Below are 26,915 nucleotides of genomic sequence, written 5' to 3'. Positions count from 1 at the left end.
TACCCTGCTGGCTGGATTGCTAACTGCACCTCTCTTATCGTGCTGCCATATTGTGGTCCCTAATACCCAAGCTGCACTTGTCGCTACCATTCTGCTGCTGGACTGTTCATGATACTACTACTCTTAATTATGTCATTATACTGCTAAGCTGTATTTACTCCTGTTACGCTGCTAGTGGAACTGTACACGCTGCAATTATTCTCCTTGTGTCAATATACTACAGACTGTTCTGTTCAAACCTCTAGTCATTATTAAACCACTACTTGAATTGTTCATCCTGCATCTGTCTTCACTCCGCTACTTGGTTGTAGAGCTTACATCTCTATATCTCCAGTGTGTCTGCATACCTCTTAAACCTACTCCCCTGGGATCTCGCCTGACACTCTTGGTAGGGACCGCGACCTGCGGACGGACGCTGTTAAGCCCAAATCACCTTGCGGTGATCACTGGTGAACACCATATGTTCGATAGACTCCATGCCCTGCTGGGAGTAGCGCCAAGTTAGGCAGGTCCAAGAGTCCAGAGTATCAAACCGTGACAGGGAGCAATTAGTTTATTATTTTGTACATAAGTTAAACAGTGGCTGTTTTTTCATGTAGCACACAAATACTTGATAGCTCTATTTTTAAACTGAAATTTAAAGTTGTTCTAGAACTATAAATCTGTTCCCACATTTTAAATTTACCCCATCCCCACCCCTCCAATGCAACACGGTTTTCCCAGATGCAAAACTACTCCTTTACTCTCCTTAATGACTCAGGCCCTTAGATTACAATCATATAGTTTTATAGAACTGTCTCTTACACACTCCATACTCTTGTGTATATTTCACACAGAGCTATAGTTGCTACAACCAAAATTCACATTTTTCTATGTGAATGCAGCCCTTGAGAAATTTTCTATATATGTATAACATGTATAGCAGTGCACCTAGATACAGGTGTAAGACATGTGTGAGGAAGTAAAAGTATAAAGCATGATTTAACTTGCATGGTGGAGGTGCTTTGGATATGTTTTTCTTTTACAGTTGACTGGGTGTATCTGCAGTGAGATGGATCAAACAGAGCCCCTAAAGAGCCGGCCTTCTCTAAAGACTTGGTGGGAGTGTCACCTGCCAATCAAGCTAATGGGGGTAGAGGGCTGTAAAGTATTTAAACCTGTATTGTGCACTTGTGTTGGGTGACCACTGCTAGACAGTACCCATCACCAGTGGGTTGCCTGTGTCACTATATAGATTATAAAATCTACATATATTATACAGCACTTTAGATAGAATCATTGACATCAATCCTTGCCATAATGAATTTAGAGTTTTGTAGGAAATTGGAGCACACAGATGCAAATATGGGGAGAACATACAAACTGTACACAGATAGAGCTGAGTTGGTTGGAATCGAGCCAATGACCCCAGTGCTGCTACGTAACTATGTTAACCATTCTGCTGCCCTTAAATGAGTCTGATCATGAAGCTATAAATGGTCATTAAGGGGTTAAGCACATTCTTGGTGTAATGCACAATAATCCCAAGAATTGCTCAGTATAATAATCCTTTCCGTGCTGTTTACACACTTACACTGCCTGTTCCTGAATGTGACCGAACATAAGACTCCACAGATGACGAACGGCTGAAAAAAATAGTACAAATTTACACATGAATACATTTAAGTTGACATGACATAGATAGAAATAGATGTCTAAAGAACTGATTAAAGAATGCCACTCACTGATCCTAATCAATATGGTAAAATCCTTCCCTCCTACATCCACTGATTGGTCAAGTTATCCAGATGGATTAATTGAGGAGATAAAATTATAGAAACGAGTTTTATGAAGTGAAAAAGATAATAATTTACCTAGTCTACAATGCAGTTGGGCAAGAAGTAATCATGCAGAGAAGCATGGAATAGGGATGGGAAATTAAACTTCCCTGGATGACAGATGTAAATTGACATAGTATTTGTAAGCCGTTAGGCTCCTCTGAAAGCTTTACGCATAGTATTAGACACACAGCAAGGTTAGGCTGAGATTCCCACATAAAAGTGTACTGCATGAAACAAACACTATGGGGCAGACTAACACTTCTGTCTATTACAAATGCTAGTTGTATAACATTTTCACTGACTCCAATGAATCAGAAATCACTCAGAGAGCCTTACATGGTAAATTGCAGTTACTTTTAGCTCCACTGTCGGGTTGCACGTTTAAAGCTACATCTACTAGTAAAAATATATATATACATTATATATTTTTGAATGATCACTCATTTTCCCTTTTGGAGAAAGAGGTTTGCTGTACCTCCACTTCTCTTACCTAACAACCTGTCCGCAGTGCTGAGAGCTGTGTCGAGGAGTAACTGGAATAAAAATACATGATAGTGGTAGTAGCAGTAGTTTTTCCCTAAAAACACAGACAAGGTATAACTTATTTCACTTACAATTATCCTCACTAAAGTGAACATATATTATTGTTTTCAATTATATCTACAAGAGCTCTATGTAACCACAGTTCCACACTTTCCTCTTACCCATCTTCTGCAAAAAGAGCAGGCTAGGAATGGTTTTATGAATGCAGTGACAGTTCACCATTCACTGTTATCTCTAGAAACACTACACTACTTCCAACCTCATTTGAGCAGCTTGAAAAAGAGAATCATATACCAGGCCTGATCTCAATGGATAGAGTGCAAAAGAGAATGGAAAAAAGAAGGATAAGGAAACTGGAAAGCCTGCAGTGCAAACTAGTATGAAATAATATAATAAAAACTTCACAATTTCATTACTAATTAATTGCAGTCTAAAGCTGGAATACTTCTATGTCTTTCAATCAATATGATAGTTCATGTACCCTTAATACATTTGTGGACAATGTATAACCAAAAACAAATAGAGGTGTTTTCAAAAGCACATCTTCGGCAAATGCTCTTTACCTGTCTGAGAGGGAGACGTGATGGCAACTGGTCGAGGTGTGCAGGATCTAACGGGAAACAATTACCATAAATCAACAATGGTTTTTTTTTAAACTAGTCAATAAAGTAAATTCAATGTATCAAATACCGGAGGATACAACCCATTGATTATGTGTCCTACCAGATGTAGCTTTGCTTCTCTCCACAAAACAGCACTCTGGTACTATTAAAAGTTACTTCCCCAGGATACAGGAAATATAATAAACACTGATAAAGTTCTCACCTGCTGTTACTTTGTGACCTGCTCAGAGAACCCTGAAGAGAAACAAAAACAACTTTATTAAGAAGATGGTGGAGTTGGAGAGTGCCAAATATAAGAAAAGGAATGAAACATTTATGAACTCAGAAGATATAGGTTTATCATAGTGTTGTATGACATGTTTAATTTATTTATATAATGCTATCATATTTTGCAGTGCTTTGCAGAGAATATTCAATAATTCCCATAATTGCTTGCCCCAGTGGAGCTTACTATCTACAATTTCCTAATACTCACACAAACACAGCAGGCCTGATTCATCAAGGAATGTAAATGTTGATAGGTGCCGTATTTTGCGTAAAATCATTCTGCACACGCCCCAGAACCGGACAAATCTTCCCCCAACCACTTAGTATGCCTCTCATCTAGTGTTACAACGCCCACTTAATTTGCCCCCAATGATCAATTGGTAAGCTTAATTATACAACTAAACCGAAAGCTTCAGCTCACTTTTTAACGGGGTCACCTGACTCAATTTTCCCTTCCATGCTCCAGTCCCCCATCATGTTAACTTCACTCCCGATGTATCGGGAACTTTCATAGTTAAAACTGTGTATATCCATTTATTCAGTTCACAAACTATGTTCCTTACAGACCTTCTTACAGATTCTGCGAGCAGGGAGTAAAATAAGATTCAACAAGATAGATTTGCTTTTTTTCTCATATCTCTAATTCCACTCCATATTTATGGGGCTCCCCATCTCCCACTCCATAAAACTTTACTCCCTTTTTTTTCTAATCTTATACAAATTGGGACTGATTCATTAAAGCACGTAAAGCAAACTAAATTGCATATTTTTAAAAACTCATATAATTCAGGATTAAGCACGCCCGTATTCAACTGCTTTGACAGACATTACACTGCAGGATATTTCCAATACATATGTGGGATACATAGTCCCAGCAGAACACACAGAAGAAAATGCAATTAATGTAACCTGTTAATAATGTAGTCAATACTGAAAACTTAAAAAAATAAAAAGTTCCCCTCCCCATGCAATACATCATGATGTTCTTAATGTCTACTGTACATGAAATAAATATTTACAGTTGCTCCTGATTACAAACATATTTTCTAGTACACACACATAACCGTCACTAGTAATTAGTACTTACACCTGCCTTGTAGCTGGTGCAAGTGATATAATAAAGAAACACTTAACCTTGAGATACCCAAAGCTTCAATCGCACGTTGCAGAATGCGTTTATCACTCCATGTTGGACGGTTGTCATACCTGTTGCCCTGGACAACCATCTCATCTCGGACTGCACGGCGTTCCTCCTCTCTCTATCGCCATCTTGCCTGCCCTGCTGTGCATGTGCAGTCCCGGCACTTTTCAAACTTCTCCTGGTTCCCCATTGGCTGATTACCGGCCTGTTCACTATTTTAACCGCTTCCTCGTATCTCTAATTGTCAGAACTTCAGGTCTCCTACCTGCCTGTTTGCAGTCTGACTCCTGATTGCTTCCACTCATACCTGCCTGCTGATTCCTGTGACATCTGTATCATCATCGTGATCCATGGCTGTATTGCTAGTATATCGCGTCTTACCATCGGTCCTGTTCCTAGGCTATAAGCCTCACGGGGATCTCAGCGCCTCTGGCCTGTGCAGTACAGCGCCTTCCTGCTTCTAACCGGTATCATCCGTTCTACGATCAAGATCAGTGGATATATCACAGTGCCTCGTTCCTTACCATCGGTCCTGTCTATAGGCTATCCAGCCAGCAGGGATCTCAGCGATCAGTCATCTACTACTCATTGTGTCCTCGTTGCTCTACCTGTTCTAATTCTAGGCCAGTGATTATACTGCTGAGTATAGCATCTCATTATTGATCCTGCTCCGGGCTATTTCGCCCACAGGGATTTCAGTGCACAATTCCCTACAGTTTATCAATCTCACTGTTCCTGTGTCATCTGTTCCTCAGTATATGTTCATGTTTAGCCAGCATTATATCACACCTCATCACTGATCCTGAATCAAACCTTTGCTACCCATCTGGGACCTCAGTGCTTTTACCTGCTCCAGTGTGTTTCACAGTTTACCTGAAGACATCAGGCATCATCATAGATCCTGTCTATGGGTAACCGGCTCTTAGGGATCTCAGCTCTCCTGTATATTGCTGCTCAACACAGACCTCTCAGAGTAGTGGATGGTCTGCTGACTATAGGTCATCTGCTTCTCTCAGCGTATTGTTCCTGTCGTATTCTCCTGACTCACCTGCCGCTCTCCAAGACTTGTATATTTACCCCTCCTGCACTCCAGGATAGCTACTTGTCTCCATTGTCTCCTTAGTGAGCTCTGCGCCCCTTAGAGGACCACGACCTGTAGTTGGAGAGCTGCCAAGTCCATATCTCCTTGCGGGGATCCCTGGTGAATGCCTCTCCTTCCATTAGACTCTGTACACCTCAGGGGGTAGTCATTTCCTAGCAGGCTTCGAGGCCCAACCTGAACCTGAACAATTTGTCAAGACGTGACAGCGTTAGAGCTTGGCACTCCCTTACTGTACATTGACTACATGCATATGCCCATTACTCTCGCAGTTTCAACCATTAAATCATAGGCGGTCATAAGGGTCCTTTGCACTCGAAGAGGAATTGGATGTTACTGCAGTCCAGTTCTGGGCATGATGCACAGAATGATTTTGCGCAAAATACATCATGTATCAGCATTTACGTTACTTGATGAATCAGACCCATAGTGACTAATTTAGAGTTGGACGTACGGCTGGTTTTGCATCTCCAGAAACCCCCGACTGGGCAGCAGTCACCTGTAGCGGCTCAAAAGAGTCATCTGTTCCACGATTGTGCTCTCAGGAAAAAAGGCAACAAATTGACTGGAGACAACGACTTTTACCTCAGGACCTGAGGCAGCAACTTGAACCCTTGGAATTGGAGGCAGCTACTTGAACCTCGGGACTGGAAGCAGGGACTTGAACCTTGGCATTAGAATCAGTCATCTAATGCAATGTGGACCTAGGGTAAGAGCAAAATTGTTCTCAGGGACAGAGCCTATTGCAGAACTGACCTCAAGCCTGAAGGACAGGGCAGAATGTTTTTTAAGAACCCAGAGGCCAAGGCAGAATTGCCCTCTGGGAGCCTGGAATGGACAGTCTCCTCTGGGAGCTCGGGAAAAGAGCCATTACCTGGCCCCTCAGGGTTGGAAACAGATACTAGTACCTCAGTACTAGAAATAGGTACTGACACCCCTGAGATAACAAAACAGAATGTGGACCCTTGGGTATTGGAGCAGTGTCTGACAAAGAAGGTTGCAAACCCTCTGTAGCCAGTAGGAAGGATGGTGCATGGACTAGCTTAAGGAACACAACCATCTGTGGAGCAAGAACTGGAGGTACAGGCACTACTGGAACAGGAGCTGGAGGTATACTATCTCTGGAGTGGACAGATAATGGAGTGTTCAGAAACACATATTGACCTCTTAAGTGGAAATTGCTGTAAAAAATGTACAGGACTAGCACAATAAGGCAAAAAAGGCAGCTCCTTCTATGACTGTGTTCATGCTCAGTCAGGTGAGAGGACATGGACCACTTGCAGGTCTCCATCTTTTAGAAATAAAATGATCAGTCTTGTGGGTAGAACCTGGAGGATTAGTGACCCCCAAAAAAGAATTTTCATAGATAACCAATGTCTGAGGTGTCTTTCTACTGACTGACTGTTTCCTTGGGGTGGTATAAGTGCCGGACTTGAGACAGGAGCTGAATCAGAAATGATTGAGGTAGTTGAGAAGAGCTTTAAAAGATCAGACACAACAGTCAAAAGTGGTCAGCTGAGCACAAAGCAGCATGATATCAAACTGCAAGGCCTGTAACAATGGTTTGTAAGACTTCAACAGAGTAGACATGGTTTCAGAGGAGTCCAGACTGGGTTTATATATGGTACTGAATAGGTGCAAGAGCTGAAAACTCCAGAGCAGGCTCCAAATAGCTTGTGGCTGGTCATTCGTTTATGAATCACAATGTGTTTTTACTGAAGCAGGAAGTAGTTGACTAATAGTAAAGCTTGTTAAGATTAAAACACACTTGATGGCAGTAAAACAGAGCCCTTAGGATGGGGAGTAACAAACCACAGTGCACAGCAAACAAAATTCTACAACAGCTCAGAACTTGCATGCCTCAGGTTTTATCCAATAATTTTAATAGGAAGCATTTTGTGCATTCATGTTGCATTTCGGTGATTGTCATTGCTGAAATCCAAATACTAGAGCTGTCAGGCTTGGTCGTCTGAATTTGCAGTCAAATTGTACGGTGTTATATAGGTTACACACAAAGAAGAGAGCTCCATTGCTAATTGTCATTGCTGAAATAGAAATAATAGGGCTGGCAGTCTTGGGCTAAATCTGCAGTCACATTGTACTGTGTTATCAAAATGGATTCACAGCAGTACATAGAAGACTGAAGCTTTATTGAGACAGATAGAAATATAGGGAATGGTGCATAAATTAAGGCAAGACATTCAACAAAACTTCAAACAGTGATGGGGAAATGGGGTGGAGGGGGTAAGGGATAGGCTTCACATAGGGAAGCAGGAGAAGAGGGAGACAGAAAATGAATCATCTCTCTTCCTCAAGACTGTTAATGGTGTTATAGTCTATTAGTAGGCTTTGGATCAGCCTGCGACAGTCCTGGATGGTCATCTTCTCCCTTTTCAATATGAGGCGGTGAGGTTATCACTTATGCCTCAGAGCGCTAGGGTCATGAGTTCAATTCCCAACCATGGCCTTATCTGTGTGGAGTTTGTATGTTCTCCCCGTGTTTGCATGGGTTTCCTCCGGTTTTCTCCCACACTCCAAAAATATACTAGTAGGTTAATTGGCGGCTATCAAAATTGACCCTAGTGTCTCTGTGTGTGTGTGTGTGTGTGTGTGTGTGTATGTTAAGAAATTTAGACTGTAAGTTCCAATGGGGCAGGGACTGATGTGAGTTCTCTGTACAGCGGTGTGGAATCAGAGGCGCTATATAAATAAATGGTGATGATGATGAGGCGATTCCTGGCAAGCCAAATAGCGTCCTTAAAGCAGTTCATAAGGCACCAGGTCTCCTGGATTACCCCAATAATGTGGGTCCCAGGAAATAATCCATAAAATACTGAATGGTATGAAAGGCAAGTTCTGGGCACATTGTCCTTAAGTTCATGTTCCAAGGCTTTTGGAGTTTTTGGCTTCCACAAATCTGGCTTAAGTCCCTCCAGATGGTGCTCCCTCACAAAATGTTCAACATCCAGGTAAAACCAAGGTGTAGTCCAGTTGCAAGTGAAGGAGCTGTCCCACTTCTCCCAACCAAGGGTCCTCCAAAGAGGCAGGAGGAAAAAGCGAGACATGGACATCCCAGCAGAGCAAATGTTCTTTCAAAGGGAGTTCTGTGGATGCAGTTGCAGACAAAGAAGGCTCGCAGCATGGTGGGGATATCCGGGATCCCTTTCCCACCTTTGAGGGTCTCCTTGTACATGACTACCCGCTTCACTCTGTCCATGTATTAGCTGTAGAATTACCACAGTTATCTAAGGAACGGGTGGAGCGATCAAATGAACCATAACTGATTTCATGATCCAAGGACAATTTCATCTTGCACCACTCTTCTTTACAGGCACTGTTGTGTGGCAATGTTTCCTAGATGTGCTAGGAACTGCCATGTGTTTGAGTCATTGCTCTGTCGCTTAACATCCAGTCAGGTCGCTGCAGTATTTGTCCGAAAGTGTATGAAAATAATATTGTGACCCGTGAGGTGGTCAAAATTGACTGCAAATGACTGGAAAATAGTGTTATTGAGGTTAATAATAATATAGGAACAAAAAAAGAGCAAAATTATGTGATTTTAGCCTATTTTAGGAATTTTTCAAAACAAATACAGATCCAAAACCAAAATACAAAAAGGCAGTTTTGCCAAAACCAAAACACAAAGTTAATCTAGATCCAAAACCAGAAGACAGGGGTCAGTGAACATCTCTAGAATACACGCATATCTTACACACGGCAAAAACTCTAATTCATGTACTTATCATCTCCCACATTGACTATTGCAATTCACACCTTACTGGTAGACCCCAAAATAGACTTTAGCACCTACAATTTATTTTGCACGCAGCAGCTAGATTGATTTTCCTTGCAAATCATTTTTCCTCTACTGAGTCGCTCTGTCAGTCTTTACATTGGTTGTCTGTTGTTTTTACCAAATCCAATATAAAATACTTCTACTAGCCTAAAAGGCAATCAACAAAACTGCACCAACATACATCTCCTCACTTTCTCAAAATATCTCCCAACTTGAAAAATTCCATTCTGCAGAAGATCAGCGTCTCTCATTCAGTGTTATTACATCCTCCCATTCCCGTTTACAGGATATTTTTTCGAGCTACACCCATTCTATGGAACTCCCTTCCTTGCACAGTAAGACATTCTTCTGGTCTAAAAACCTTCAAGTGTTCTCTGAAAATCCATCTCTTCAGGCAAGCTTATAATATTCCTCACCCACTGGCTTAACCACTCTAGGTTACCCTATTACCACCCTTTACACAAAAAAACACCATTCTGACCCCCCGACCAATATTGCTGTATGACTGGATCATATAGCATACTAATCACTTTATTACCTTTGTAATCTAGACAAACCGAAATGCAATATGTAGACCTAACCTCATGTGTCTGAATCTCGTTGACTCATAGATTGTAACCTTGCGAGCAGGGCCTTCTCACCTCTTTGTCTGTATTACCCAGTATTGTCTATTACTATGTCTGTCCCCAATTGTAAAGTGCTACGGAATTTGTTGGCGCTACATAAATAAATGATGATGATGTATTCTGCTGTATGTACAAAGCAGAACAAATACCAAGAATAGGTTATGTAGCAATAGCCTATACACACACCATTAAATGCTACTTGTACAAGGAGGTACAGTTACACCTAAGATTAATACAGATAAATCACATGGACGAGATGGCATTCACCTACATGTGCTAAAAGTTCTGTAATTGATGGACCAATATATTTCATATTAATAGACTCCCTTATAATCTGATCAGTGCCACAAAAATTGTCATAAAGCTGATATGGTACTAATCTTTAAAAAAGGAATAACATTGGAACCAGGAAATTATAGACCTGTGACCTTGGGTGGGTAAAATATTGGCACAGTATTACTGAAATATCTTGCAAACAGAAACTAAAGTTGATAACAGTGACAGCACAGTTTCATGGAAGCCCAGAGATGCGTAACAAATATGATTATACTATTGGGTGCAAGTTTCAAACCAGGCTTTAAAAGTTCAATTGATAGGTTTGGATTTTGCAAAAGTTCAATACTGTTACACAAAATGTGGTAAATAAATAAGCACTAAGTCTAGGGAAAAAAGTACCCTCACTAAACCACCAACAATTTTCTCTCTGCTAAGTCCAAGGGTCACTTCTCCATGCTCATTATTATGGACCTCTCCACTGCTTTTGACATCAATGACCACTTTCTCCCCCTCTACTACATTACTCTGTTCTCTTCTGGTTAATTTTCTACCTCTCCAAATGCTCCTTATGTGTCTATACTACCAGGACGACTCCCTTCTTCTTCATCTACCTGTTAGGGTCCTTAGCCCTCTGCTCTTCTTGATGTACATCTCCTTCCTTGGATAACTAATCTTATCTTCTAGATCCCATTAAGCTATACTGATAACATCCATATATATACATAATGCCCATTCTCTCCCTGCCATTTCCTGATGGGTCCCAATATTATCTAGATCTTTAAATGTCTAAAACTGAACTCTTCATCTTCCCTCTATTGTTATCTCCTCTGGTTTTCCTCTCCTGCCACCACACTTGCTCCTTGTTTCCTACTGAGTTCAATGCAAACTCCTCACCCTTACTGACAAAGCCCTCAGCCACTCCTTACCAACCATTTCTGAGCTCAGATCACATTCAGCCCTCTTCAATTTGCTAATGACCAGTGCCTTGACTCCCTATTGTTAACCACATCCCACCTCCAGGACTTATCCTCTGCTACTCCCCATCTATGAAGAATACTGAACATGCACAATCAAACTCACCCCCAGCATTTAAAATGCTCTTTAAAAACCAAAGTTTTCATCAAAGACTACCAGTCTGCCACCTAATTCCACTCTCATTGGCTCAACCTGCCTCTGTCCACATCCTCACTCCATATCAACCTTCTTGTCTCTGCCATCTTGTCCACCTATGCGTCCTTATATTATGCCTCTTTCATGTTCTGTACAATGCTTTATGTCTGTTCTGTACCTTGCCTGTTGCCATCTTAAACTGAATACCCCAATCCTGCCTAAAGACTGATCCTCCTTTCTTACTGCTCCGCATCCACTGCATCACTCTGCAAATTTCTGCACTGGCTCCCCCCTATTCCCTCAAGAATTTAATTTCAGCTTTTAATCCTCACCTTCAACATCCTCAACAAATCCTCTCAGTCATATGACTATGGACTCATCACAAGATACACTCTTTCCCACCCTCTGCTCCTCCCTAGTAACCATCTATCACTCCCGCCTCCAAGATTTCTAGCATGCTGCACCCCACTTATGGAACTCTGTACACGCCTGATCTCTCTGAAACCCTACCTATTCAATATAGTCTATCTTTCCCCCACTCCTTCTGTATGTTCTATCAGCTCGTCCCACTAGCTCCTAGTGTCTCAGGATTGCTCTCTCAAAATATACTGTCAGCTTCACAAGCAGGGCTCTATCTTTTGTCTCACATCTGAGCTTACTTTGCCAACCCGGTCTACACATGTTCTATGTTTATATGTCCATGTATTTTGTATTACTTTTTAATCTGACTGTCCGGCACTGCAGAGAATTGTGGCGCCTTACAAATAAATAATGTTGATTTTACATATTATTGCATTATTGCCACTTGACTGTTCACGCATTTTGCATTTACTTGTTCTGCCTAAAATTCTAGTTGGCAGGGTGGAGGATCCTATGTTGCTAACTTCTTGGCCCTTTCCCTCTCAAGTCAGATTCAGGGAGAATCTAAAATGCACGTATGATATATTGCTACTGTCACTTGTGGACTTCCTCCTTCAAAGTTCCTATGTGCAGACCCAGCATTTATTTGTGACCTCACTGATTTCTCCACTTCCTGACCATGGCTTCTCTCCTTCAACTGTTTATTGTTACTTCCAACTGGATTTGTTAACCGCAACTTATTTAGCCTTGGACTTACCAGCTCTCTCTAAACATCAACCTATAATCTGTAGCACATAACTAATTTAAAAGTCTTCTCCAACTGCAGACACCTGCATCTGTTATTTCAGCTGTAACTGTTTCCTGTGAAGCTGCATAGATTTTCAAGGATCTTGTCCTGTTTCTAATGTGTCAGCAAATCTGCATCTGCTGCCATTATCACCCAATTATCTGTTCTGTGTGTTCACAATTTTTGTACAATTCCTACTGTTTCTGCCTTAGATGCCCAACAGAATACTTTAACCCAACAAAATGGAGAGGTCCTGTTAATGCCAATGATTCAGACCTTGCAAGCTTAAACCTTCTGCTTCTCACCTGCACCTGTATAATTAGCAAAGGTGTTTTATGTTGCCACAAGTCCTAGGGGTTCTCAATCCTTTACTACCAACAATTCCAGTTCTAAACACAGCCAAAATAGGACAGTACAAAACAGTAATAGAGTTTATTGCTCTACAACCATCCTATTGAATGCCATGTACAACCCATGTCAATCATTAGAGACATTACTGCAGAAACATTCTGGCCTGGAATTCTTAATCTCTACTCACTTACTTTCCATTCTGACCTGTCCTGTCCTGTGTGAGGAGGTGCCATTTTCCTCCAAAAGCATACCTGCTTGCCCTTTTACCTTGCCCCAAAATATTGAGAAAGCTTAAGCCTCAGCAGTTTCCTATTGGTTCCACAACAGTTAAAGAAACAATACTTATCCACCATAGGCTCCTACTTCTATGCTTGAGAGCCTAGTGATTGCATCCATTTTCAAGGGGCAGTTCTTGCCTTTTTGCCTAAGGTCTATGAGTGGTCTATCCTGCTTAAGATCTCCTAAACGACTGCCTTGCCCGAAGACTCCTGTGCAACTGCCTTATCTATGGACTTCGAGACCACTGACTTGCTCGAGGTCTATAAGATGACTGCCTTGCCAGAGGTCTCTGAGGCAGCTGCTTGCCCAAGGTATAAAAGATGCCTGCTCTGCCTAAGATCTATTCTGGTTTATTCTACGTACCAGAGATGACTGCCCAGTTGACATACTGGGGATTACTGCAAGATCTTTGAGATTTCCATGCCTGTGCCCATCCTCCAGAGGTCTGTGCCTGTGTTCAACCACCTGAGTGTATCTGCTGCTCAGGCCTTTGTCCTGGAAGAAACACCTACTGCACTGGCACTCTGGCCCGAGTATAAAACAGTGGCCCTGGCCTTCAGTCCTGGTGACCCTGTACAGATGGTACCCATGAGTGGGCAACACCCCATTTCTTCTTTGTTTCAACTCCTGAAATGTTTGCAATGCTCCTGCTCCTTCCAGAAAGTCCTTAGCATGCTCAGTAGCTGTTTTTTTTTTAAAAAAAGGCCCAAGTCTATCCAGCCACATCTACAGAGCCCATGGCCTTCCAGTGAGTCCCATGGTTTTTAACACGCCAGAAGGTCTCAAAGTTCTATTCTGCCAGAGGGTCCCCAGATGTCAAAATTTCCTGAATTGCCTGTTCTTTCAGAAGGTTCCAAGGTGTCTGTCCTTCTGAAGGTCTAAAGCTGACTATACTGCCAAAACTTTGTTGCCTACAAAGTAAATGGAACATAAATTGGGGAAAAACTGAGATGGAAAAGGACTAGTTAACAGAAAAGACAAACTCCTAGGAAACTAAAAATGGGGATTAATGCATTATTATCTTTTATTTATAAGGCACCACAAAAAGTCTACAACATTGTAGATAGAATTTACAGAATACAATTAAGAGACAGCGTCAATCCATAATACATCACATAACATTACATTACAAAATACATTATTAAATTAATCATTATACACAGCCCAGATATATATTTATTAAAACATTACACACAGATAACTTGTTAATGTAGATCAAGTTATTTACGTGACAGTGAGTAAGAGTGATATTAATGTCCATTGTGATGAAGGCCTACGCTCTAGAAAACAGGTCTAAGGAAGCAGGCCTAGACGAACTGAGGGTGAAGCAATAGTAGGAGGACACAAGAAAAGAGGGCACTGCATGTGGGAGCTTGCATCCTAAAGAGAAGGAGCAGACACAAACAGGTTGGCACTTATTTTCATTTAAAAAGAAGAGCTACATTTATGTATGAGAATAGAGAAGCATTACATAAATATAATGTCTGGCCACGCTTGTACAAGTCTCCGTTTGTTAAACATCCCCACCAAGGTGGTGATGATTATAATGCTTAAGTGCGATCTCTACATGTCTGTTTTCTTTCATTTATTTCTTTTTGTGGAGTTTTGCACAACTCTATGCACTACATCTCTATTTATATAGAATCTATCTGTAATGTTGTTGTTGACTTATTTATCTATGAATTTACAGGGCTAAGTCAATTTAACACTATTTTTTCCATGTATGCCTCAAGTTAATGTTTGTTGAGATTAAATGTGTAGTTTATTTGTGGCATAAGTTTGTATTGTGTTGCATCTCTAATTGAAAATTTTCAATAAAAACACTTGATTTAAAAAAAAACGAGCTACAGTGAAATGGTCTGTCCTGTCTTGTAACATTATGTGACTGCTTTTGCACATTGTGAAACTGGTTTTATATTGGAGGACACCTCTTTGCATGGCAAGAAAGCGTCTTTTGCAAGATAGTAACTTTTAGCTCTGGATGATCGATTGCTGCATTTCTACGGTTTATGGTCTAGTTTTTTCCAACCATCTGTGTTCTTAGAAATCTAAAATTTAATTTGGTTTTGTGTGTAAGACATTCAATCGAACTGCAAACATGTAAGACAAACTGAGATTGTGATAAGCTGGAAAGTGTTCCCTGTTTTTTTGAGACTTTGTGAAATATAAAAGTAACCACTTTCCTGTTATACTCTTAGGGCCTGGTTTGAATGGGAATGCAACATGTATGCAACTTGCCAATTAAAAAATGAGCACAGAACTTGAGTATAGTTCCGACCATATTCAAACCTAAGCAGATTTCAAGATGTGCTTCGATTTGAATCTGGGCGTTTTTGTTTTTCTTACATTAAATATATAAATCAGGATGTTCTTAATGCGTACTGTACATACAATGTTTTTTTTATGGTTTATCTTACTTGCATACACATGTTCTGTGCTAGCTAGTGGCACACATACGTGTACTTTTCAAACAAACACTGCCTATGACAGTCATCATTATCAGTCAGCACTAACACCTCCCCTGTAGCTGGAGCAAATTATACATTTGAAACCAAGTTACTTAAGAGAAACCTAGATCATGAATCGGCCACATCTACGTTGGCATGCTCTCTGATCGTACTTACCGTACATTGCATTGTCTGTTCGGCCCTTCCCACCCCATCAAGTCGTAGGCAGTTGTAGTGTCATTTCCATTTGGGCACCAATTACATGCAATTTCTTTCATTGGCATAAGAACCAGTTCTGTCATGCATAGAACTATTTCATACAAGATACAGCATGGAAACTGACATGCGTCCAAACCTGTATCAGGCTTAGCTCGGTCAGAACAATGATATAGATAAAAGTAGTGAAAATTGGAAGTTAAGTAATAACAAAAGACAGAAAAACCCCACAAAAACATATAGTACAATCTGTGTCGATATCAAGAATTTAGACAGATTAGAAATCAATTTAGTAACATGGCCTAAAGTAAAAGATGATTTTCACCCCCTTGTTTTTTTTAAAAGTTGGTATATTTAATAGTAATTGTTGCATCTACTGCTAAGTAATTCTCAGCTCCAACTGCCTTCCTCTCTATTGAATCCAAATAAGGAAGTGGTAAAGGCATTCTGGGTCTGATTCATGTCCAGATGCAACGTGCATAGTTCCAACCACATTCATATCCAAGCGTATCTCAAAACACGTTTCAATTTGAATCTTGGTAGGAGTATGCTCTTTGCCTAAACAGTACTTGCCATATGTAGACACACGGAACAGACTGCAGTATATGCACATATTATTTTATCATTAACTAAAATAACAACACTTAACAGTATTATTATTTATATATTTATTTTAAAATATATTTTAAGTATTTAATATTTTTGCATTATTCACATAAAGATGACTTCAATGTGTACTGTACATACAATGCATTTTTATAGTATATCTCAGTTGCATATGTTATTCTGTGATAGCTAGTGACATGCACTCATGTACTTTTTAATTCAAAGACAATTCTGCGTCAGCCATCAATATCAGTCGACATTTACACTTGCTCTGTAGTGCAAAATATAAGGTTGGAAACAAACGTACTTACAACAAACAGGGGACTTGAATAACCCACAGCTGTGTTGGAAAATCATCATCATCATCATTTATTTATATAATGCCAGCACCCTTATTGTACATGGCATACACCTTTTCTCCCACGTTCCACCTCTCAAATCATCGGGAGGTGTAAACGTCATTTGCTTTCAGACATAAATTGCATGTAATTGCGTTCATTGGCATAACGTCTGTTTCTGGACATACACAGAGATATTTCATGCAAGATATGCAAGTGTACGTACGTCCAAACAGGAATCATGCCTTCTGTCTTCATACAGTTAAGCTTTCAGCAACCAAAATTAAGTACATATTTATATAATATAAAGGGCAGCACGGTGGCAAAAACTGGGTACACACTACAGGGTTTTTGTCCAATAATCGGCTCAACCAGCTGACATACGACCGCTCGTTTCGGGTCAGTGTGTGTAGTGACACAATGGTCGAAAGTCTGCCCAAATAGACGATTATCGCCTCATTTGGTTGGTCATACCGTTCAATTTTTTCCGATCAATCACCTAACGATCGTGTAGTGTGTATGCGCTCATGCTGACGATCTCCATAGAGTTTACAGAGTCGGGCTCTTTTCAGCCGATGTTAACACTGAATGTCAGAGTGAATAAATGTAGAGAGTGCTGTATAGGAATAATTCATTTGTTTTTTCTGAGACAGAATATTTTGAGTCACAGAAGATAACGAAATTCGTTAGGACATGTGGATACCTATAACAAGGCGGTTTTAATCAGTGTGACAATGTGACATTAGTGAATGAATGAATGAATATTGTGCTGTCATTCTCCGTACTAGAGGACCAGATGAAGAGCACATATCTGAAGGTAAATCGTGTCAGTGTGTATGCATTAATCGTCAGACTGATCGGACCTTCAGTCGTAGGTACAATCGTTTGAGATATCACGTTGGTCTGAACAATTCTTCAGTGTGTACCCAGCTTTAGTGGTTAGCACTTGTGCCTTACAGCACTGGGGTCATGAGTTCAATTCCCGACCATGGCCTTATCTGTGAGTAGTTTGCATGTTCTCCCCATGTTTGCGTGGGTTTCCTCCAGGGGCTTCGGTATCCTCCCACACTCCAAAAACATACTGGTAGCTTAATTGGCTGCTAACAAATTGACCCTAGTCTGTGTGTGTGTGTGTGTGTGTGTGTGTGTGTGTGTGTGTGTGTGTTAGGGAATTTGCACTGTAAGCCCCAATGGGGCAGGGGCTGATGTGAATGAGTTCCCTGTACAGCGCTGTGGAATCAGTGGCGCTATATAAATAAATGGTGATGATGATGAGGCGATTCCTGGCAAGCCAAATAGCGTCCTTAAAGCAGTTCATAAGGCACCAGGCCTCCTGGATTGCCCCAATGATGTGGGTCCCAGGAAATAATCCATAAAATACTGAATGGTATGAAAGGAAAGTTCTGGGCACACTGTCCTTATGATGATATAATCTAAGAAAATGGTGAATACTTTGTAGGCAGAACGGTCACACCAGTAAAACTCATCATCGTCCCCTCTGATGACTCAAAATAAAATATAGCAAACATGTTATAACAAAATAAAGCCACTTTTCTCATGTGCAGCCTGTACAAGAACCAGTATGCCTTAGGCCCTACTAAGGGTTCTTTTGGTGTTTTTATGGTTAGTCCAAGCCAGTTGGGGTCTTTAACATGTGAAATTAGTTTTTGTCTAGCCAGACAGACATTCTTCTTTCCTCTCACACTGCCTAAAAATGTCACTAGTATTGGGCAGACAGTGCTAGCAAATGGGAGGGAAAAGGCAGATAAAGTGTAGAACCTTCAAAGTAATTTTTTCTTGAAAACATGGTTACCACTATAGGATTTAATTTTTAATGTGCCAAGCAACAAAAAATGTTTTCATAACTGGACTGTCACCAGTCTTTAATCTACTGAAATTGTCCCACAAAACCGTGAGATGTCAATTAAACACTATAACACTTGTTTCTCACCTTCAAATGTGTGACCAAAGATCTAAGCTCATCATTTTCCTTTTTTATAACTTTCAATTCACTATGGAAGAAGCCATTTGTCAATAATAGCATGTATGACATACTTTAAGCACTATGCATAAATATATTACAGTATATATACAGAGTACAGCCCTCCTATGGCAAAAATTTAACATACAAGGGCAACAAACATAAGCTAAACATATATATATATATAATACTTCTCTTGGGAGTGAATCTTCTGTAGAGCCACTTGCAAAGTATTCTGGTTCTTAGTAAGGTATTGTTTGTAGAACATAACATGAAGGTCATGCTGTTGCTTTTGGAAACTCCAAGCCTAAAGTATTATGAACATCAGCATTATTGCATTGTTCTTCAGTAACAGAACCCTTTGTAGACTAAAATATGAAGGACACATTTTCATGATTGTTCACTTCTATATAAACTTCCACAATTTGGTTAAGATGTGTTATTAACACTGAATTAAAGTGTAACGTTGTATAATAATGTCACAATGTTCTATGTTGGTAGAATCTCTATCCCCTTTTTGCAATGGCAGTCACCAAGTTACATAATATTGTAACATTTTATGGGAGTAAAGGACGCATCAACCTAAAATGCTATTTGCTGAATAAATAAAAGACTTATTAATAAGATTAATAGAACAGAATATATTTCACATAAAATGGTGATTGTGGGAATAGACTTTTTCATTTGCACACTGGACTGTATTTAAGCCTAGGAAAGCTAACAGACAGTGGACCTCTCTCAAAGTGAAATGATTAATAACAAAGAAGTATCATGTACATGCATATCAAATGTAAATACATTGTCAAATATTGCAAGGTATGGAAGATTTTACTATATATTTGTGAATACAATTATTAGCTCTTTTTTCCCCACTTACATACGTTTTTATTGAAGATTTTAAAGAACAAATAAAAAAACATAGCAGTGATAAATGGAAAAGCACAAGCATTGTATGCATATATCAACATACTAAACATCAAACTATACCATATATATATATATATATATATATATATATATATATATATATATACACACATATATGGTATAGTTTGATGCTTAGTATGTTGATATATATATATATATATATATATATATATATATATATATATATATATATATATATAGTACATGAAGATAAGTGCTGTTAGGAACTGGGCGTGTCTGCCGGCCAGCTAGAGTATGCAGATTAATTTATTATGTCCATCAGTAAAATAGAGTCAAATGCTTCCAAATATTCGGTTTTGGTTATGTGTTATTGGGACAGTTTTAATACATTTGGCCAATTTTTTCAAATTCAAGTCCACCATGCGTAAAGTCTAGTACACTCTGTATGGCATATATAACATAGGTATGATGTCTGAGATACCATCAGGGTACTTAAAAGGCTTTTAATTGAACACCTCAGCTCAATGACATTGGGGAACTGGCATATTAATTACTTACACTGTGTGTCATATTTATAACCACCTTGGCAGGCATGACATGAGGATGTAAAAGGGTTAATGCAAACAAAACCACTTGGTCTGTCAAAAATTGTCTAAAATGTTTCAAAAATATATATCACACTCACTCTATTCAACACAAAGTGCTGACATCACTACGATTTAGTTAGAGCTGACACTCTTAGGAAGTCTTAAATTACTCCCTAACTGATCCCAAAACTGAATCACAAGCTAATTTAATCAGTCACTGTAAACTAAGCAATTTTCTACATAAAAACAACATTATAAAAATGAAGCCAATTTGAAACGAGAAGTCTTTAGAACATCACAATTATTATTGATAAATAATTGTGATAACAAACTGATATACAGAATGTACCATAATAAGGCTAAAATAGTATACACTAGGGAGGAAATTCAATTGCTAGCGATGTGGCACGTGCACATCTCGCTATGCACAATGGCGGCTATTAGGGTAGGAATCTTCGCTTATTTTTTCTCACACCTTTATGAGGAAATATGAGCGGAGATTCCAGCCATAACGTTGGTGGGAGGTGTCTCTGCGGATGTTCCGGAGACAGCTCGCACCAAATTGAATCTCCCCCTAGGCATACACAATTTTAAAGAATTCAGGTGTGCACCCTATAATATTTGAGAGGATAGTCATTGCCTACAATGGCATCTGAGGCCATGTATCTGAGATTTATCATTAGAAAGGATGAGGAGAAAATTGCTACAGAAAGTTGGAGAACATACTAGAGGCTGAGCTGGATAACTCCAATTGAATTACTACTTTAAATAATTTGTATACTGCAATTTTGGGTAAAAAAAAAAGAAAGATTTTAAAATGTTACGCTTCTAGTATTAATTCCAAAGGATCTACGCATTGACCACTGACGACAGTAGAGGTGACGAAAGCTCCTACCATCTTGCTCACTAACATTGCACCAAAGTCATTCAGAACTATGAGCGCTTCTCTGCATTAAGTACAATGCAGATAAGTGCTTGTAGTGCTCAATGGCTCTGTAAAGTCCACACAGCAGCACTTCCTCTAGATGTTTAATGTTACTTGCTCTTTGGAGGTTCTGGGGTCCTCTAGCTCAAAGAGGTCTCATCTTTATTGCACATAATCCCTGTAAGTGTCCTGAATGACACCCTAAAAGCTAGACAGTGCAGAGGTAACAGGAAGATGCGACACCAGGTAAGTGTGATATAAGGTTAGAAATTATGATTTATTTGCAACCTTTGGCTGGCAACGAAGGGGGCATTTCAGTGCAATATATTGCTGGCGATGGAGGATATCTCTTTAATATATGGCTGGCACAGGGGTGTACCTCTGCCTTAAATGGTTGGCATTTGAGTTATCTCTGTCAGCAATATCTATGTGATCTAATGTAAGGTTGCCAATGTTGGTTTCTGTGGCTGGGAATAGGGCGTTATTGCTGTGCAAAATATGGTGGACAGCGGAGTAATTATCTCTTCCCATATACAGCTAACAGTTGGAGTTATATTTGAAGACAAAACAGAACATAGAATATACCATTTACAGCAATTATTTGTAAGCTTGCCCTATTTAGCATCTAATGTACCCAATGATACAATTATTTGCTACAAATTGTCTTGTCAGATTTCTTCTATGTTGTTTAATGTTTTGCAGTGGTGTGACAGGTTTTAGTGTCCTTCAGCATTACCTTTCCATTCAATGTGCAATGTTGACTAGCAATAGGGGCTTATCTCTGTGCTATATGTTTGGCAATGGGAGAAATATCCCCTGCAAACATTAATTAGAGATAACAATGTTATTAAGTACAGGTTATATACCTAGACTAGGAATATATTTTTACACCTAGGCTAGGAATATCCTGTAATATGTGGAGAGGGCGAGATTTGCTGGGTATGATAATGCAAGTCATTTGCTGAGTTGGAAAATGATAATCCTTATTAGGTATGAGCCCTGGACAAATTGTTGTTGACCAGAACATTTTTGACTTATGTTACAAACATGAGAGAGACCACTGATTACATTCGGAGTTTCTAAAATATATAGAACCACAAAAAGCTAAATTTAGCAAAGCTCATTTCAATAAGATTTGCAGCATTTGGTATACTTTGTCCCATATCTTATCAGCATATTTTTTTATTACTAATTGTAAATATTGTACTTCATTGTTTCACCTTTATTTATACTCTATCACTACCATACACCACTATTTAATTGTCAACAATATCCCTCAATCTATCTTAAAAGGAACTTTCTAGTATGTTATATTCCTAATATATTGTCTCAATATATAATTATAATTTTTCTTTTACTGAACATTAACATTAGGGGCCTGATTCATTAAGGATCTTAACTTAAGAAACTTCTTATTTCAGTCTCCTGGACAAAAGCATGTTACAAGGGGTGCAAATTAGTATTCTGTTTTGCACATAAGTTAAATATTGACTGTTTTTTCACGTAGCACCCAAATACTTGATAGCTTATTTGTACAGTGAAATTTAAAGTTGATATTTGTGTGTAATCCATAATGCTATATCAAAAAACTAAAACCACTAAGCATATATAAATTTCCCCAATTCCATCCAAACCGGTCATCTTTCCCAGACTCAGTTATTTGGAGGAGCCAATTTATTAAAAATAAATGTTGTGTCCCAGTATCAAATTGATTTTCATCAAACTGTAGTGATATTTTATCACAAAGGTAGCTCATTGCTTAGTTAGACCAGTATGCGTGAAGTAGCTTGTTTTCCTGCGCATGTGCAATAGATCTAAAAAAGCATTTTTTGCGTTGCACAATACTTGATAACTAGCGTTTCCCATTACATAGTATGTGCAAGAATTTTTTGGCAGAATCTGTCAATACAGGAAGCATTGTTTTATACAACACATTAGAAGGGACCCTTTATTAAAAGTTTTCAAAGATTAATAGAAGGTGATTTGGAAAAAGATTACTGAGAAGTTTTAAAAGAGAAAACAATTTTTTCCATCAGAGAAAAACAAACGCAGAAATTCCTTAAAGAAAACAGAGATAAGAATAAAACTGGCAGAGAAGGAAGGTAACATTTTAATTCTTCACAAGGATGACTACATGATAAATATTCAGATTTCCCAAGAAGCCAAATAGATTTTGCAAGAGAAGTGAACAGATTAATTTTGAAACACAACTACTTCTGTTTCGCGGGTGGTTACTATAGCCAGATTTGCGGAACAGCGATGGGAACTAGGTTTGTCCTAAGCGAAGTGAACCTGTTTATGGCAAGATGGGAAGAAGACAAGGTCTGGACCCACAACGCTTTTCTTGAACTCATCATCTCTTGGTTAAGATTTATAGATGATGTTCTGATTATTTGGAAAGGAACAGAAGAAAAACTATACTCCTTCATAAGATACATCAGTTGTCATGATGTCTCTCTTGAGTTTACAGGTCACATAAGCCCTAATCAGGTGGAATTCCTCAATTTAATAATTTATGTATAGGACCAAACCATATATGAAGAGAGTGGATTGCAACATTTACCTATCTGCAAAGTAATTGCAAGTATAGATGGATCTGAAATATCCCAGGGAAAAACTGTTGTATGGAGGAAACTTACCTGGAGCAAGCAGAAGACATGAAACTAAAGATTGTAGAAAAAAATGATAGAGAAGAATAGATGCAGAAGGACCTTGAAAACGGTAAGAAGTTGTAACCTATAAGAAAACACCCCAACAACAGAAGGAGCAAGTCTGTTTTATTACCTAGTTTAGTACACAGCACAAATATCTGGTAAGAATGATTAAAAAAAAACATTATACAAATCTTCAGATACGCAGAAATAAAGAAAATGTATGCAGATTATGTAGAATGGAAAATCCTAAATCTGTTACTCAATATTAGACATGTTCACTGACCCCCGTGTTCTGGTTTTGTATCTGGATTAAATTCATGTTCTGGATTCGGTTTTGGCAAAACCGCCCTTGCTTGTTTTGATTATGGTTCCCAATTATCCCTATTTTTTTTTGCTAAAATCACATATTTTTGCTTTTTTGCCCCGCTACATTATTATTAACCTCAAGAACACTAATTTCAAGTCATTTGCAGTCAATTTTGACCACCTCACAGGTCACAATATTATTTTCATACACTTTCAAACAAAGACTGCAGCAACCTGGCTGGATGCTAAGCGACAGAGCAATGACTCAAACACACGGCAGTTCCTACCACATCTAGGGAACTGTCAAAAAGCTCACAAATAGATGAGTGAGATCCTGTTGTCTCAGTAGGAGTTGGCTAGACTTCCCCAGTCTAACAAGGTGGAAGGTATTCACCAGAGAGTCCCACAAGGGAATTTGGGCTTCAGCATCTTCCACCCTGCAGGTCGCGGCCCTTTAGGAAAGTTCCCAGTGAGACAAATGGAGAATACTTGATAACAGAAGAAATCCAATTCGTACATCAAATGGTGATAAGAACGATTACCACTTTATTGTAAAATATAGTACAAAGTTCACTGAAGGTTGAGTAAACTGTAGATGATAACGATAATATACAGAGAATAGGAACGATCAATGAAATTCAATAATGCAGACTGAAGGCTAATAGCAAATCACCACTATACCACTGAGGAGTGGAACATAATACAAAGTTGAAAGATGTACTAGAGATGAACAGCTCAATAAATCCAAATGCAACAGTGATGAGTAACAGCTCACTATCAGGATGTCAACGAGCCAGCATAGACAACAATGTAGATGACATAATTAGCAAATGTTGCTTCCACGGGTAACCGCCACAAGATGATAGAACAAGCAGCAGTAGTCAGTAATGCAGGACAAATAGGTAGGAGATGTTGGTCACGATGATTACCACAAATAGTGGAACTGGTGCACCGAGAACAGCGAAGTCCAGAAACACACAGCAGCGGTGAGTCACAGCTTACCACAAGATGTGAAACAAAACAGCAGCAATCAGTGGTGCAGACCAGAAGATTAATGCACGTTGAACATAACGATTACCACAGTAGTGGAAATGCTGTACAGCAAATAGCAAAGTCCAGATATAAACAGCGATGAGGCACAGCTTACCATGAAGATGTAAAAGACAGCAACAGGAGTCAATGGTGTGGAATAGGTGGACAAATAGAAGTAGATCACAACAATTATCCGGAGATGTAGAGTAGTCAGCGGTGTAGGCCGAATAGGCAGTAGATGTTGATCACTGTCCAAACACACAGCATTGAAGAAGTACAGCTTGCCACGGAGATGTAAAACATAATAGAAGAAATCAGAAGTGCATGCCGAGTGTCACTCACCGGACTGTGAGTGCCTCTTCTCCCGTTGTTAGGAACTGTGGCCGCCCGCCATCCTGATGGTCTGCGCATGCGCAGCCTCTATGAACTCTTCAGACCTGTTGCTTTTAGTTAATTGGCTGATCAGGCAACACTCCCTATTTAAAGCACCTGTGGTCATTACCTCGTTGCCTGATCTTGGAGTCTCATTCCCTGTGAGTCTCTGAAGGTGTTCCTGTGTTTCCTCGTGTCTTCAGCTCCAGCTGATTCCTCGCTACTGCACTACCGGTTTCCAGACCGCTTCAACTCTCCTGTGTTTCATCGTGTCTTCAGTCCCAGCTGATTCCTCGCTACTGCACTACCGGTTTCCAGACCGCTTCAACTCTCCTGTGTTTCATCGTGTCTTCAGTCCCAGCTGATTCCTCGCTACTGCACTGCCGGTTTCCAGACCGCTTCAACTCTCCTGTGTTTCATCGCGTCTTTAGTCCTAGCTGATTCCTGACTACTGCATTGCCGGTTGCCAGACCGCTTCAACTCTCCTGTGTTTCATCGTGTCTACTATTCCTGCTGACCTCTGCAAGAATCATCATTGCTCCACTCGTGTTATGTTCTCTGTCTGTGTGCTTCACAGACAAGGATTACCGCTACCACTCTCCTGTGGTCTTTTTACTCGTGTCGGCGTTCAGCCGCTCAGCTATCCCTGTGTTTCTCTCGTGACAGCCTGCTCAACTGAATCGCGGTATGCTTATCTTTTATTGACTTTACCAGTTTATTGCATATCCGCTTGGACTGTGTTATGCTCAGCTACGGAGTCCTCTACCTCACGAAGTTATAGATACTATTGACTGTCTCATATGTCCTGGATTTCAGTAGTGACTTTGTATCTCCAAGCAGCGCTAGTCATTTGCTATCGTATTATATATACCATTGGAATCAAGTTCCTTGTGCTCTCCGTGTTACCTTTGATGCTCCGCTCATCTACCCTAGTGCCTATCCTCACCTATATATGCAGTGGTACAAGTTGCTGTACGCAGACCACTGACTCCCTGTTTCCTATTGGCACCAGTTACTAGTTTCCTCACTATAAGCAGTGGTACAACTTGCTATACGCAGACCACTGACTTCTCCGTTACCTACTTGCACCTGGAACCAGTCCCATCACTACAAGCAGTGGTACAACTTGCTGTACGCAGACCACTGACTTCACTACCTCCTATCTATTTCTGGACATTCCTCTCACTATAGCAGTGGTACAACTTGCTGTACGCAGACCACTGACTTTCCTCACGTCTTCACTTCCATCAAGATCCTCGTGTTCATATTGTTTAACTCATAACCAGTTGCTGCTAGTCATAGACTTTCCTCTAGCATCCTCTCACCATCTGCTGATTCTCCTGTTCCGCTAGTCACCCTGCTACCAGAAGACCACTGTGTGCATACACTACTCTGGTAAGACTACATCTGGTGATATCCTGGGCAAAGACTCCTAGTGACTGTGACACCGAGCAGCCAATGGATGAAGATCACAGCGATTACCAC

At 39.8% G+C, this 26,915-nt stretch overlaps 1 protein-coding gene across 10 annotated transcripts in view; it reads right to left on the bottom strand.

The window, feature by feature from the left end:
* Positions 1–26,915, bottom strand: part of RNF212B (ring finger protein 212B) — a 167,754-nt gene that overhangs the window by 87,491 nt on the left and 53,348 nt on the right. For 7 of the 10 annotated variants that reach the window (XR_012692513.1, XR_012692510.1, XR_012692512.1 and 4 more), the window contains 6 exons: positions 18,858–18,973; positions 18,637–18,697; positions 3,189–3,220; positions 2,927–2,973; positions 2,311–2,353; positions 1,574–1,625 (listed from right to left, as the gene is read on the bottom strand). Coding sequence is in view for 2 of the 10 variants with exons in the window: in XM_075211185.1 (XP_075067286.1) it covers positions 1,574–1,625; positions 2,311–2,353; positions 2,927–2,973; positions 3,189–3,220; positions 18,637–18,697; positions 18,858–18,973 (351 nt within the window). In the remaining 8 variants the exon portion in view is untranslated. Of the gene's footprint in view, positions 1–1,573; positions 1,626–2,310; positions 2,354–2,926; positions 2,974–3,188; positions 3,221–13,441; positions 13,990–18,636; positions 18,698–18,857; positions 18,974–26,915 lie in introns of those variants that run through there. The other 3 variants (XR_012692511.1, XR_012692514.1, XR_012692515.1) reach the window with 3 other exon arrangements.

Source organism: Mixophyes fleayi, chromosome 1, assembly GCF_038048845.1.
Source record: "Mixophyes fleayi isolate aMixFle1 chromosome 1, aMixFle1.hap1, whole genome shotgun sequence".
Classification (NCBI taxonomy): domain Eukaryota; kingdom Metazoa; phylum Chordata; class Amphibia; order Anura; family Limnodynastidae; genus Mixophyes; species Mixophyes fleayi.
The sequence above is the reverse complement of the archived record's forward strand: the minus strand, read 5'-3'. Positions and strand labels throughout refer to the sequence as shown.